The sequence below is a fragment of the Ranitomeya imitator genome, chromosome 2 (assembly GCF_032444005.1).
Source record: "Ranitomeya imitator isolate aRanImi1 chromosome 2, aRanImi1.pri, whole genome shotgun sequence".
Classification (NCBI taxonomy): Eukaryota; Metazoa; Chordata; class Amphibia; order Anura; family Dendrobatidae; genus Ranitomeya; species Ranitomeya imitator.
In genome coordinates this window covers 391747706-391761123 of record NC_091283.1, presented here as the reverse complement: position 1 = coordinate 391761123, position 13418 = coordinate 391747706, and the positions used below count along the sequence as shown (strand labels likewise).

General features: G+C 44.1%; 1 protein-coding gene across 1 annotated transcript in view; it reads right to left on the bottom strand.

The window, feature by feature from the left end:
* Positions 1-273: 273 nt before the first annotated feature.
* LOC138666652 (zinc finger protein 850-like) overlaps positions 274-13418 on the bottom strand; it is a 92616-nt gene continuing 79471 nt past the window's right edge. The window contains exon 13 of the mRNA XM_069754842.1: positions 274-5426. Coding sequence (XP_069610943.1) covers positions 4006-5426 — 1421 coding nt within the window. The 3' untranslated portion in view covers positions 274-4005. The remainder of the gene's footprint in view (positions 5427-13418) is intronic.

Below are 13418 nucleotides of genomic sequence, written 5' to 3'. Positions count from 1 at the left end.
AACAATTCTGCAAAGATGAATGGAGTAAAATTTCTTCAGAGCTTTGTACAAGACTCATTGCCAGTTATCGCAAACACTTGATTGCAGTTGTTGCTGCTAAGGGTGGCCCAACCAGTTATTAGGTTTAGGGGGCAATCACTTTTTTACACATGACTCTGTAGGTTTGGATTTCTTCTTCCCTTAAAAATAAAGACCTTCATTTAAAAACTGCATTTTGTGACAAACATAAAATAAGAAATCGGGAAGGGGCAAACACTTTTTCAGACAACTATATATTACCAATCCACATATTTACTTTTATTATTATACATTTTTATAGCGCCATTTATTCCATGGCGCTTTACATGTGAAAAAGGGGGCAAATATAGACAAATACATTAAACATGAGCAAAAAACAATGCACACAGGTACATAAGGAGGGAAGACCCTGCCCGCAGGTCTTACATTCTGCAGGGGATGGGTGAGGATACACTAGGAGAGGGTAGAGCTGGTTGTGCAGCGGTTCAGGAGGTTGAGGATCACTGCAGGCTGTAGGCTTGTCGGAAGAGGTGAGTCTTCAGTTTTTTTTTTAAGGTTTCTCTGGTTGGCGACAGTCTGATGTGTTGGGGTAGAGAGTTTCAGAGTATGGGGGAAGCACGGGAGAATTCTTGGATGCGGTTGTGGGAAGAAGAGATGAGAGGGGAGTAGAGAAGGAGATCTTGAGAGGATTGGAGGTTGCGTGTAGGTAAGCACCGGGAGAATATGTCACAGATGAATGGAGGAGACAGGTTGTGGATGACTTTGTATGTCATTGTAAGGGTTTTGAACTAGAGTCTCTGGGCAATAGGAAGCCAGTGAAGGGCTTGGCATAGGGGAGAGGCTGGGGAATAGCGGGGAGACAGGTAGATTAGTCAGGCAGCAGAGTGTAGGATGGATTGGAGTGGTGCAAGAGTGCTAGAGGGGAGGCCAGAGAGTAGGAGGTTGCAGTAGTCAAAACGGGAGATAAGGGCATGCACTAGTGTTTTTCTGGTGTCTCGGTCAAGGAATGCGTGGATCCGTGAAATATTTTTGCGTTTGAGATGGCAGGAGGATGCAAGGGCTTGGATATGTGGCTTGAAGGAGAGGGCAGAGTCGAGGATCAGCCCAAGCGTGTGGGACTGGGGAAACTGAGCAGCCGTTGACATTGATGGATAGGTCCGGTGGAGAGGAAGAGTGAGATGGGGGAAAGATTATGAATTCTGTTTTGTCCATGTTCAGTTTTAGAAAGCGAGCAGAAAAGAAGGTTGAGATAGCAGACAGACTGTGGGATTTTGGTAAGTAAGGAGGAGGTAAGGTCAGGTCCGGATAGGTAGATCTGTGTGTCATCCTCGTAGAGGTGGTACTGCATGCCGTGCAATTCTATGAGCTGTCCCAGGCCGAAGGTGTAGATGGAGAAGAGTTGGGGTCCTAGAACAGAGCCTTGAGGAACACCGACAGACAAGGGGCGAAGAGAGGAGGTGGTGTGGGGGAGGGAGACACTGAATATTTGGTCTGGAAGATATGATGAGATCCAGGATAGGGCCAAGTCTGTGATGCTAAGAGATGAGAGGATCTGTAGCAGAAGAGAGTGGTCCACAGTGTCAAAGGCAGAAGACAGGTCCAGGAGGAGGACAGAGTAGTGTCGCTTGCTCTTGGCAGTTAGTAGGTCATTGGTGACTTTAGTTAGGGCAGTTTCAGTTGAGTGATGGGGTCGGAAGACAGATTGTAACCGGTCAAAGAGGGAGGAGAGGTGGGAGGATAGTTCAAGATGGACGTGTTGTTACAGTAATTTTGAGGCATAAGGGTGAAGAGATATTGGGCGACAGCTAGACACAGAGGATAGGTCGAGGGAGGGCTTTTTGAGGATGGGTGTGATCTTGGCATGTTTGAAGGATGAGGGGAAGACACCTGTTGTGAGTGAGAGGTTGAAGAGGTGTGTTAGGGTTCGGATGAAGACCGTGACAAGGTTAGGGATTAGGTGGGACGAGAGCGGGTCAAGCATGCAATTGGTGAGATGTGATCTTGACAGGATTGTGGAGAGCTGATCTTCTGCCATGGTGGAGAAGCTGGTTTTGGAGGAACGGGATTAAGCAGCTAAGAGGGGCAATGGGCGCTGTGGGCCAAAGCTTTCTCTGATCTGGCCCCTCTCTGATTGAATTGATGCATTTCGAGAAATGGTCACAATGCAAGATAAATATTGAGGAATCTGAAACCTTAAATGTCTTTCTAAATCAACAGTAAGTGAAAACTCTGATGTCCAACATCCATTTTAAATGGCCCCCAAGGAGCAATATCAACTACCTGTGCATTGATGCCCCACACCCCTCCCCCCCGATCTAAAGGCTACTCTCTCTTAACTCCTGTTTGGCAGAATCAATGTTCTTAAGATAACAATCAACCTAGCCTGCTAATGTATACCTGTTGCAATCCATCCCGGTGTATAAGCATTCCTCTTTTTTGGGTTAAAATTTAAAGATGTTTTAGTTGTTTTGTTTGGCAATCAAATATCTTGTTCCAAAAATTCTGCAGGTGTCGGTTTTCCTGTCTTGCCCCTTTCTACTATCCTAGGTGACTGTCCTCAGAGGCTACATCATAATTTTGAATACATACAACCTCAACATATTTACTCTTCACTGGACAGTCGTTCGGAATCTGTCAATTATTTAATCCCTTTGGAAATGTTGTTTCGCCACTATATGCCCTCCACATGCCATCTCTCGTATATATAAATTGTTGACAGACCCAGATCTGGAAAAACTGCCTCCATTTTGCAAGGCTTGAGAAACTGTGCTCCTAAGCACATTTAAGAAGTATCAGTGGGAAAAATGCTTTTTCCTCTCCTACAAATCGGTATGGCAAGTAAATTACAAGATGCAAGCTATACAATTGTTTCAAGGTCATACCGGGTCCCAACACTTTGACTAGATGCCTCAGGGAACCATTTATGCAATGTTGGCGTTGCAGGGTGCATGGGGAGACAATGTCACATTTATAGTGGTCTTGCCAGCCTCTAAAAATATTATGGGATGAGGTCATCAAAGTTATTAACCCCTTCATGACTGGAGCTTTTTTTGTTTTTATTTTTCGCTCCCCTCCTTCCCAGAGCCATAACTTTTTTACTTTTCCATCAATATGGCCATGTGAGGGCTTATTTTTTGTGGGAAGAGTTGCACTTTTGACTGACATCATTGGTTTTAGCATGTCATGTACTCGAAAACGGTAACAAAATTCTAAGTGCTTTGAAACTGCAAAAAAGTGCAATCCCACACTTGTTTTTTGTTTGGCTTTTTGCTATGTTCACTAAATGCTAAAACTGACCTGCCATTATGATTCTCCAGGTCATTACGAGTTCATAGACACCAAAAATGTCTAGGTTCTTTTTTTATCTAAGTGGTGAAAAAAAATTCCAAACTTTGCTAAAAAAAAAACAAAATTGCGCCATTTTCCGAGACCCATATCATCTCTATTTTTCGTGATTTCGGGATGGGTGAGGGCATATTTTTTGAGTGCTGAGCACGGCGAGCTGATGTTTTTAATTATACCACTTTTGAGCAGATATGTTCTTTTGATCGCCCATTATTGCATTTTAATGCAATGCCGAGGCAACCATAAAAACATAATTCTGACGTTTTGATTTTTTTTCTCGCTACGCCGTTTAGTGATCAGGTTAATCCTTTTTTTTATTGATAGATCGGATTCTGAATGCGGCAATATATTGTTTTAGTTTGAATGGGGCGAAACGGGGGTGATTTAAACTTTTACATTTTTTTATTTTTTCATATTTTCAAACATTTTTTTTTTATTTTGGCATGGTTCAATAGCCTCCATGGGAGACATGAAGCTGCCACAACTTGATTGGCTCTGCTACATAGAGGCGATGCTCAGATCGCCCCAATGTAGCAGAATTACAGCATTTCTATGTGTGCCGACCACAGGGTTTTAATTTTCTGTTTATTGTTATAATATGCTGTTACAAAATAAAAAAAAAGTTTAATAAAAAGGAAATGGTTACTTTCCTGTGTGAGTTTTTAGATGTGCAACAAGATTTGTTTTCTGATTAAAACATTTTCCACATTCTGAACATGAAAATGGCTTCTCCCCTGTGTGTATTTTTTGATGTCTAACAAGACCAGATTTCGTTGTAAAAATTTTCCCACATTCTGAACATGAAAATGGCTTCTCCCCTGTGTGAATTCTCTGATGTTTAGCAAGTTTTGATTTAATACTGAAATATTGCCCACATTCTGAACATGAAAATGGTTTCACCCCAGTGTGAATTCTCTGATGTACAACCAGACTTGATTTCTCTTTAAAACATTTCTCACATTCTGAACAAGCAAATGGTTTCTCCCCTGTGTGAGTTCTCTGATGCATCATAAAATGTGATTTTTGTGTAAAACCTTTCCCGCATTCTGTACAAGAAAATGGCTTCTCCCCTGTGTGAATTCTCTGATGTTTTGAAAGTGTGGATTTCTCACTATATCGTTTGCCACATTCTGAACATGAAAATGGCTTCTCCCCTGTGTGAGTTTTCAGATGTGCAACAAGACTAGCTTTCACAGGAAAACATTTCTCACATTCTGAACATGAAAATAGCTCCGACCCTGTGTGAATTCTCTGATGTTTTGAAAGTGTGGATTTCTCACTATATCGTTTGCCACATTCTGAACATGAAAATGGCTTATCTCCTGTGTGAGTTTTCAGATGTGCAACAAGATTTGTTTTCCGATAAAAACATTTCCCACATTCTGAACATGAAAATGGCTTCTCCCCTGTGTGAATTCTCTGATGTCTAACAAAACATGTTTTCTCTGTAAAACATTTCCCACATTCTGAACATGAAAAGGGCTTCTGCCCTGTGTGTACTATCTGATGTCTAACAAGACTTGATTTCTCTGTAAAACATTTTCCACATTCTGAACATGAAAATGGCTTCTCCCCAGTGTGTATTAGCAGATGTCTATCAAGATGCGATTTCTTTGTAAAACCTTTCCCACATTCTGAACATGGAAGTGGTTTCTCCCCTGTGTGTACCATCTGATGTTGTACAAGACATGATCTGTGTGTAAAACATTTTCCACATTCTGAACATAAAAATGGCTTCTCCCCTGGGTGTATTAACAGATGTCTATCGAGATGTGATTTCTTTGTAAAACGTTTCCCACATTCTGAACATGAAAATGGTTTTTCCCCTGTGCGAGCTGTTTCATGATCAAGAGCCCTTCTGTGACTTATGTTTTGCATATTTGTCTTTGATGAAGCAGAAACAAGGACCTGTTGAAAAGAAACAGGTGACAGATTTTTTCTGATAACATCTTGAGGTGTATCTGGTATGACAGGTTCTTCATAAGTATGGGGTGTCATATGAAAATTATCTGCTGAAAAATCTGAGAATATCAGACGTCCCTCAGTGCTCCTGGTAAAGTCACCTGCCAAGAATAAAAACTATTTTATTATTTTTTAGAAACATGGCATCGGAATTATAATACTATTTATTCTATTCTTCATAATATGACTGTGCAAACTGGACAATAGATCACAAAGCGGGACTGAGATCACAGTGTTAGGCCACCAGGTTATTTCCATACAAATCTTCTCTACTCTATTATAGCCACTTTTCAGGTCATGATTCCCTGTGTCTGTCATGAATCTGCTCCAGTTTCACATTCAGAAGAGACTCGTAAAAGGGATCTGTAATCAGTTTTATTAAGTCTTTAGGAAGTGTTGTGATGGCAAGGCCGATGTCATACTTGCAAGTGCAATGTGAGAGACTTGTCTCTCGCATCAATACCCGGCACTGCCGCCAGCACTCGGGACCGGAGAGTTCAGCAGTATAGAAATACATGCAGCCACACACGCTGGTCCCAAGTGTTGGCAGCAGTGCCGGGTATTGATGCGAGTTTCTTGCATTGCACTCGCAAGTGTGACACCGGCCTAAGTAGGCCTCCTGTGTGATGTCACCAGACTAAGGTGATATACTGGATGCGATCCAGCCTGAGTGCCCATTATTTGGATTGTTTACTTTGTTTTGCCTTTACTGAAAGGTCTTTTATTTCCTTTGCTTGTGTTATGGTTTATAGAGTCTTAATTAGAGATGAGCGAACCTTCCAACTTCCTGATGTTGGCAGAGCATGTTCGCCAACCAGTTCCACGACCATACCTGAACCCCATTAAATTCAATGGGGTCTTTTATTTCCTTTGTGTGTGTCAAGGTTTATAGAGTCTTAATTAGAGATGAGCGAACCATGCAACTTCCTGATGTTTGCAGAGCATGTTCGCCAACCAGTTCAACGACTATACCCGAACCCCATTAAATTCAATGGGATGCAAAACCAAAACATATACCCATATACCTCATGCAACAGCTCAATCTTTTTTCTTCCCTGCCATAGTCAGGTGGCACAAACATCAGTTTCATAGAAAAATGTAAGGAAAGTAACACAGGTAGTTGCAAAAGACATTGGATATCCATGACTTGTTCATTTTGATTAAAGTTAGGCAGCCTACACTTTAAGGGAGCAGCCAGATGCGCTCATTATTCAGGACACCACCAGCAGCATTGAACACACGTTCTGAGAGAACACTGGTTGCTGGATGTGACAAGACCTCCAAAGCATGATGGGCAAGCTCAGGCCACTCTTCCATTTTGGAAGGCCAAAATACAATTGGGTCCAAATTCACCCTGATGGTATTATTGAGCTTGAGATACTCTTGCACCATCCTCTCTAGTCGGTCAGTCACATCGTATCAAACTTGGACTCTGTTCTACTGGTGCCTGGGGTGGTCTAAAAAAAAGTGTGAAATGACTCACAGAAACTGTTTATGCCACTTAAACTGCTGCTGCTAATGTTTTTGTGGTTATGCCATGACGTTCCCTGTGTTGGAAGTCCATAACTGCGATGCCTCACTACTGTACTGGGAAAAAACATTCTTTAATATTTTCGACAAGCATGTTTCGATACTACAGCATGCCTGCTTTCCTTTCCAGGGGGGTTAAGCATCTGGCAAAATTTACTGTTGAATGTGGAAAACCAGTAGTCAGCACCATTTCTAACCCTAAGAATACGGGCATCATGTTGAAGATAGTGCAGCAAGAAGTTGCTTATGTGTCAGATGCTTCCATGTAGTCCAATTCCATGGTGTGGTGGTGGCGAGGTAACACTCAAGCTTGCTTCCTTCGTCCCTTCCTACCAACCACGGAAAACAGAGGGATAATTTTCCTCTTCATCTCCTAACTGTTGCGCGTCCATCACCTCTTCCTCCTTGTCCTCTTCAATTTGTTCCTGGACTCCAGCACCTTCACTAACAGTTTGGTACCATGAGCACCCCTCGATTGAGGTAATCCACCCTCCCATGGAACCCACCTGAATGATGAGAGTCTGGAACTTAGAGAAATTGTTATCCCTTCAGCATACTCCTCTGCTTCCACCTCTTCCTCTGGGATCACCACCTCCTTCCGTAGAGTATTCAAAAAGTGCTCCAGCATGTAGGTGACCGGAATAGTGATGCTGATGATGGCATCGTTAGCGCTAACCATAGTCATTTTGAAACTGTGCAGAAGGATGCAGAGGTCCTTCATCTGTGCCCACTTCGCCAGTGTGATTTGCACAACGCTCGTCCTGTGTTGGCCCAGGCTATGCAAAAGGACATACAGCACCAAGGCTCGTCGCTGATGCCACAGTCACTGCAACATGTGCAGAGTGGAATTCCACCATGTCTGAACATCAAAGATCAAATGAATAACCGGAAGGCCGAAAGACCTCGATTAGCGATGCAAGTAGATGACCTGTGGGGTGCGATCGCCAGAAGTGAGCATGCAATGACCGTGCTTTCTGCAGGAGTGCATCCAGGCCGGGATAGTGGTAGAGAAATTGCTGTACCACCAGGTTGAGGATGTGAGCCATGCAAGTCACGTGTGTGAAGTTGCCCTGGCGTAGGGCTGCCACCAGGTTTCCACCATTATCACACAGGGCCTTCCCTGGCTCCAGGTTCAGTGAAGACAGCCATTGCCAACAGATTGGAGATGGTAGAGGTCAAGCGTTTAGCTTGAGCATCTGTAGGAGGAAACATTCTTTTATGTGACCACAACTGCAGGACCAAGGGCTGGCTGCTGTGCTGAGAGAGGGTGGAATAGGGTGAACATGACAAACTGCTGGACTGTGAGTGAGGTGCAGGCGGAGATGTTATGGTAAATTGAGAAAGATGTGTTGTGCTAGGTGACACAAAAACAGCACGTCCACTTCCATAATAGCTGATGCGCTCTCACTCACCCCGACTGTAGGGGGTAAAAATGGAGTTTCTGCAGCCAGAGACCTGTGTGAGAACATTTGGCATGGTGACGGAGAAGGAAAAAGCAGCAGATGTGGTTGACGGGACGGCCAGTGGTTGGCGAGGTCCGCTAGTCTGCATTTGAGCGCAATGAAATACCAAAAGACATGTTGATTGTGCATGTGCCGGTTCATGCATGTAGTAGTCAGATTATTGCAATTTTTGCCTCTACAGAGTCTTTTTTGGCTAAATTTTCAGTTAACGTGAGTTGGGTCACAGCCAGAATTGTAGATGAGAATGCAGTGCTTGTCGTGGTTGCATCACAACGTATCTGTGCGGGATGCCCCAACACCCCCTCTGCTGAGCTACTCAGCGGCATACCTCTGGCTTCACACCAAGAGGGATCTACAACTTCATTGTCATCCTCTCTGTTCTCCCACTCCTTGCCCTAAGTCAACCCCTCCTCCTCTTCTTGCCCTGACACCACAGCACAGTCAGCATGCACCTCTGGTATCTGAGTCTCATTAATATCTCCTCCTCCCCCGGTGTATAAGAACTGGTGACGAGGGTCTGGATTCTGCTTGGACTCTACTTCATCCAGCCCCAGATCCAACATCGGTGCAGATGCTTTTCTCCTCTGGATTCTGTGAATCTTTGGAGGAGACCTCTGATGCCCATGGAAAAGAATGTGAGAACAGCTTTGTCCATTTGTGGTTCCCCTCAGTAAGTTGTGGATTTGGAAATTTGTGATGTGGGGGGAAACCAGGGTGATTTGGGTGCCACCTCTGAGGATTGTACTGTGTGTGTGATGTTTAAGGTTGAGGAAGAAGAGTAGAGGCCACTTGATGCAGCGCTCGCCCCCCACTGGAGCACATGGTCTTTCTGACCATCAAGTAGCTTATCCAGTAACAGATGTTGTCAGAGGCATAACGATTTTAAAAGCAAATGGGGCCTCCTGATTCGTCACTGCAACACAATTTTATCACAAATTATTTGGATTAGCAAATAGGGTCTCTTGGTTAAATCCCAATATTAGGCCTAAGAATTTTTAGCCCCTTTACCCCCGAGGGTTGTTTGCACATTAATGACCGGGCCAATTTTTACACTGTCCCTTTATGAGGTAATAACTCCAGAACGCTTCAATGGATCTTGGCAATTCTGAAAATGTTTTCTCGTGACATATTGTACTTCACGTTAGTGGTAAAATTTCTTCGATATTACTTGTGTTTATTTGGAAATTATTTTGAAATTTTCAAACTTTGAATTTTTATGCCCTTAAAACAGAGAAATATGTCACACAAAATGGCTAATAAATAACATTTCCCACATGTCTACTTTACATCAGCACAATTTTAGAACCAAAACATCTTTTCATTAGGAAGTTATAAGGGTTAAAAGTTAACCAGTGATTTCTCATTTTTACAATAAAATTTACAAAACCATTTATTTAGGGACCACCTCACATTTGAAGTCACTTTGAGGGGTCTATATGGCAGAAAATACCCAAAAGTTACACCATTCTAAAAACTGCACCCCTCAAGGTACTCAAAACCACATTCAAGAAGTTTGTTAACCCTTCAGGTGTTTCATAGGAGCAGAAGCAACGTGGAAGGAAAAAAAAATAACATTTATCTTTTTAGTCACAAAAAATGATCTTACAGCAACAATTTTTTTTATATTCCCAAAGGTAAAAGGAGAAAAAGGACTGCAAAATTTGTTGTCCAATTTGTCCTGAGTATGCCAATACCCCACATGTGGGGGAGAACCACTGTTGGGACAAACGGCAGGGCTCAGAAGGGAAGGAGCGCCGTTTGACTTTTTGAACGTAAAATTGGCTGGAATTGAGATCGGACGCCATGTTGGGTTTGGCAAGCCCCTGATGTTCCTAAAAAGTGGAATCCCCCAAGTGACCCCATTTTGGAAACTAGACCCCCTATGGAACTTATCTAGATGTGTGGTGAGCACTTTGAACCCCCAAGTGCTTCACAGAAGTTTATAACGCCTTGGCGTAAAAATAAAAAAAACATTTTTTCCACAAACATGATGGTTTAGTCCCCAAGTTTTTATTTTCCCAAGGGTAGTAGGAGAAAATGGACCCCAAAAGTTGTCTAATTTGTCCTGAGTACACAGATACCTCATATATGGGAGAAAACTACTGTTTGGGCGCACAGCAGAGCTCGGAAGGGAAGTAGTGACATTTTGGAATGCAGACTTTGATGGAATGGTGTCATGGTTCCGTTTGCAGAGACCCTGATGTGCCTAAACAGTAGAATCCCCCCCAAAGTGACCCCATTTTGGAAAGTAGACCCCCTAAGGAACTTATCTAGATGTGTGGTGAGCACTTTGAACCCCCAAGTGCTTCACAGAAGTTTATAACGCCTGGGCATCGAAATAAAAAATCATACACATACATAACCATACATAATGGTTTAGTCCCAAATTTTTTATTTTCCCAAGGATAGCAGGAGAAATTGGACCCCAAAAGTTGTTGGCCATTTTGTCCTGAGTACGCTGGTACCCCATATGTGGGAAAAAATACCGTTTGGGCACACATCGGGACTCAGAAGGGAAGTAGTGATGTTTTGGAAAGCAGACTTTGATGGAATGGTCTGCGGGTATCATGTTCCGTTTGCAGAGCCCCTGATGTGCCTAAACAGTAAAAAAACAAAAAAAAAAACAAAACACACAAGTGACATCATTTTGTAAACTAGACCCCCAAGGAACTTATCTAGATGTGCCCCCTTTTTTGGAACTAATCTACTGTTTCCTGTAAAGTAAAGTAGTAGTGCATGGAGGTGTGGTACAATTTGAAGCAATCCTTCATACACAGGCCAGGTTTTTCGGGGCAGGTGTCGCACTGCTAAATGGTTTCCTTGCCTATTTCCCCTTTGTAACACACTCGGCACCTTTTTTCGACTTGCCTCTTTTTCCAGTTTGCGGGACCCCCCCTGGGGAAATGCTGACCTGGTACGATACAAGCACCTTCAGTTCCGGAAGTACTGGGGACCACTCCTTCCTGAGTGCCAGATATAGGGCTTTAACCACTACCTCCTGGCCTTTCTCAAAGCACTGTACAGTTGGAAGAGTTGATCAGAGAGATCAACGCCCCAGTGTTTTTGTTGTACCCCAATACACAGTCCGGTTTGCAGAGCTGTGTAGTGGTACCTCGTACAGTGCTGAGTGTGCTGCTATCACCGTGTATGATGGTCAAGAGAAGGACATCCCTCTTGTCTTTGTACTTGACCACCAGTAGGTGGTCGCTACATTGGGCTCTGCTGTCACCCCTTCTGAGCATCTGCCCAAGTAGCATTTCGGGAGGCCTCTCTGATTTTTGCGGACAGTACCGCAGGCTGCGGTACCTAATGCAGAGAGGGATTTGAAGAGCGAGATGCTGGAATAATAGTTATCGGTGTAGAGGTGATAATCTTTATCCAGCAGTGGGTGAATATGCCTCCTCCACTGAATAGAGCTGTTGGGATGAACGTGATGGGCAGGACATTTTTTGTGTGAATATGGTGCTTTGTGTCTACTTTATTTATAACTGTATGTGTATGTGTGGGGGGATAGTGATTGGTGCAAAATTCTCTGAAAATAAAAAGCTAAAATGAAAAAAGCTAATAGAGAGAAAAAATGCCTGTGAAAAATGTCTAAAACAGCAGGCACAAGCTCTGATAAGTGAACTGCGTCACTTATCAAAGATCGGCGGTTGCTGGATATTCGCACGGGGGTGTGGTGCAAGGGGGGGGTGAAAAATAAAACACGGAAAACAGCAGGCCCTAGCTCTGATAAGTGAACTGCATCACTTATCAAATATCAGAGGCTGCTGGATGTGTGCATAGGGATGTGGTGCAAAGGGGGTGAAAAAAAAAACAGAAAACAGCAGGCATGAGCTCTGATAAGTGAATTGCATCACTTATCAAAGATCGGCGACTGCGGGAAGTGCGTACAGAGTTGGCGCAAGGGGGTGATAAAGAAAAGCGAGCTCGAGTGTTGATTGGTGAACTGCGTCACCAATCAACCCTCGGCGGCTGCTAACTGTGCGGAGGGTGACAGGGTAAAAAAAGGGGGAAGGGGAAGGGGGGATGGGGAGATTGGGGTGGATGAAGAGAGGTCGGGCAGGGATCGGGGATCAACATTTACGGTTGAAGTCTCTCTTCTTTTTTTTCTCTTCTTTCTTTAGCAGGAATTGTGGTGTCACAGGCTACTGTGGCACCACAAGTCATAGCACAGCAGGAGATTCAGCAGTGTGACCGCTCTGCAGGAATCCTCATCTAGTGTGAGAATTCCTGCAGAGTGGTCATAGACAGGTCAGAGATAAATCACAGAATGGTCACATCGCTGCTGTGACCTGTCATTGGTGCAGTGATCACATTGATCCCACCAATCAGAGGTGGCCCTGATGACGCCGGAGTTGCTAGGCACCGGCCTATGATTGGAGCTCACAGCTTCGATCCTAAACAGGTCACCAGCAGGGTACAGCTTGGTCACACCGCTGCTGTGCCCTGTGATTGGCGCCATCGATGATCAAATTGATAGCGCCAATCAGCAGCTGCAGGCCATACCTGGCCTGTCCTAAGCACCGGCTCTTACAGCACCAATCCTAGGCCGATACCGGCAGGGCACAGCGCGGTAAGACCGCCGCTGTGCCCTGCAATTGACGCGATCTATGTGATCGTCGATCGCGCCAATCCGAGGGGTTTTGGGCAATGCCTGGCATTGCCAGACACCGTTATAGGATCAAGTATATCGATACTCGATCCTAGCCTGGGACCTCACTGTTTCAGCCAATCTGATTGGCTGAAACAATGAGAAAGGCTACGATTGGCTGTTCAGAATTGAACAGCCAATCACAGCTATTGGGAGGCCGGATGGGGGAGGACACAGCCCGGGAAGCCTCCAGGTAAGATGGCGTCAGAATTTTAATGCGGTCACCGCGACTTAAGTCGCAGTGTTGCATTAAAGGGCATGACGTACTATTCCGTCCATGGGAAGTAGGGCCCGGGTCACATGGACGGAATAGTATGTCCAATGGTAGAAAGGGGTTAAGCTCAAATGGGGCCTCTTGACTCCTCACTGCAACACAGTTTTATCCCAAATGAACAGTGGAAACGCGATTATTTACTAATCTTTAAACCGAATTTTCACGACTTTGA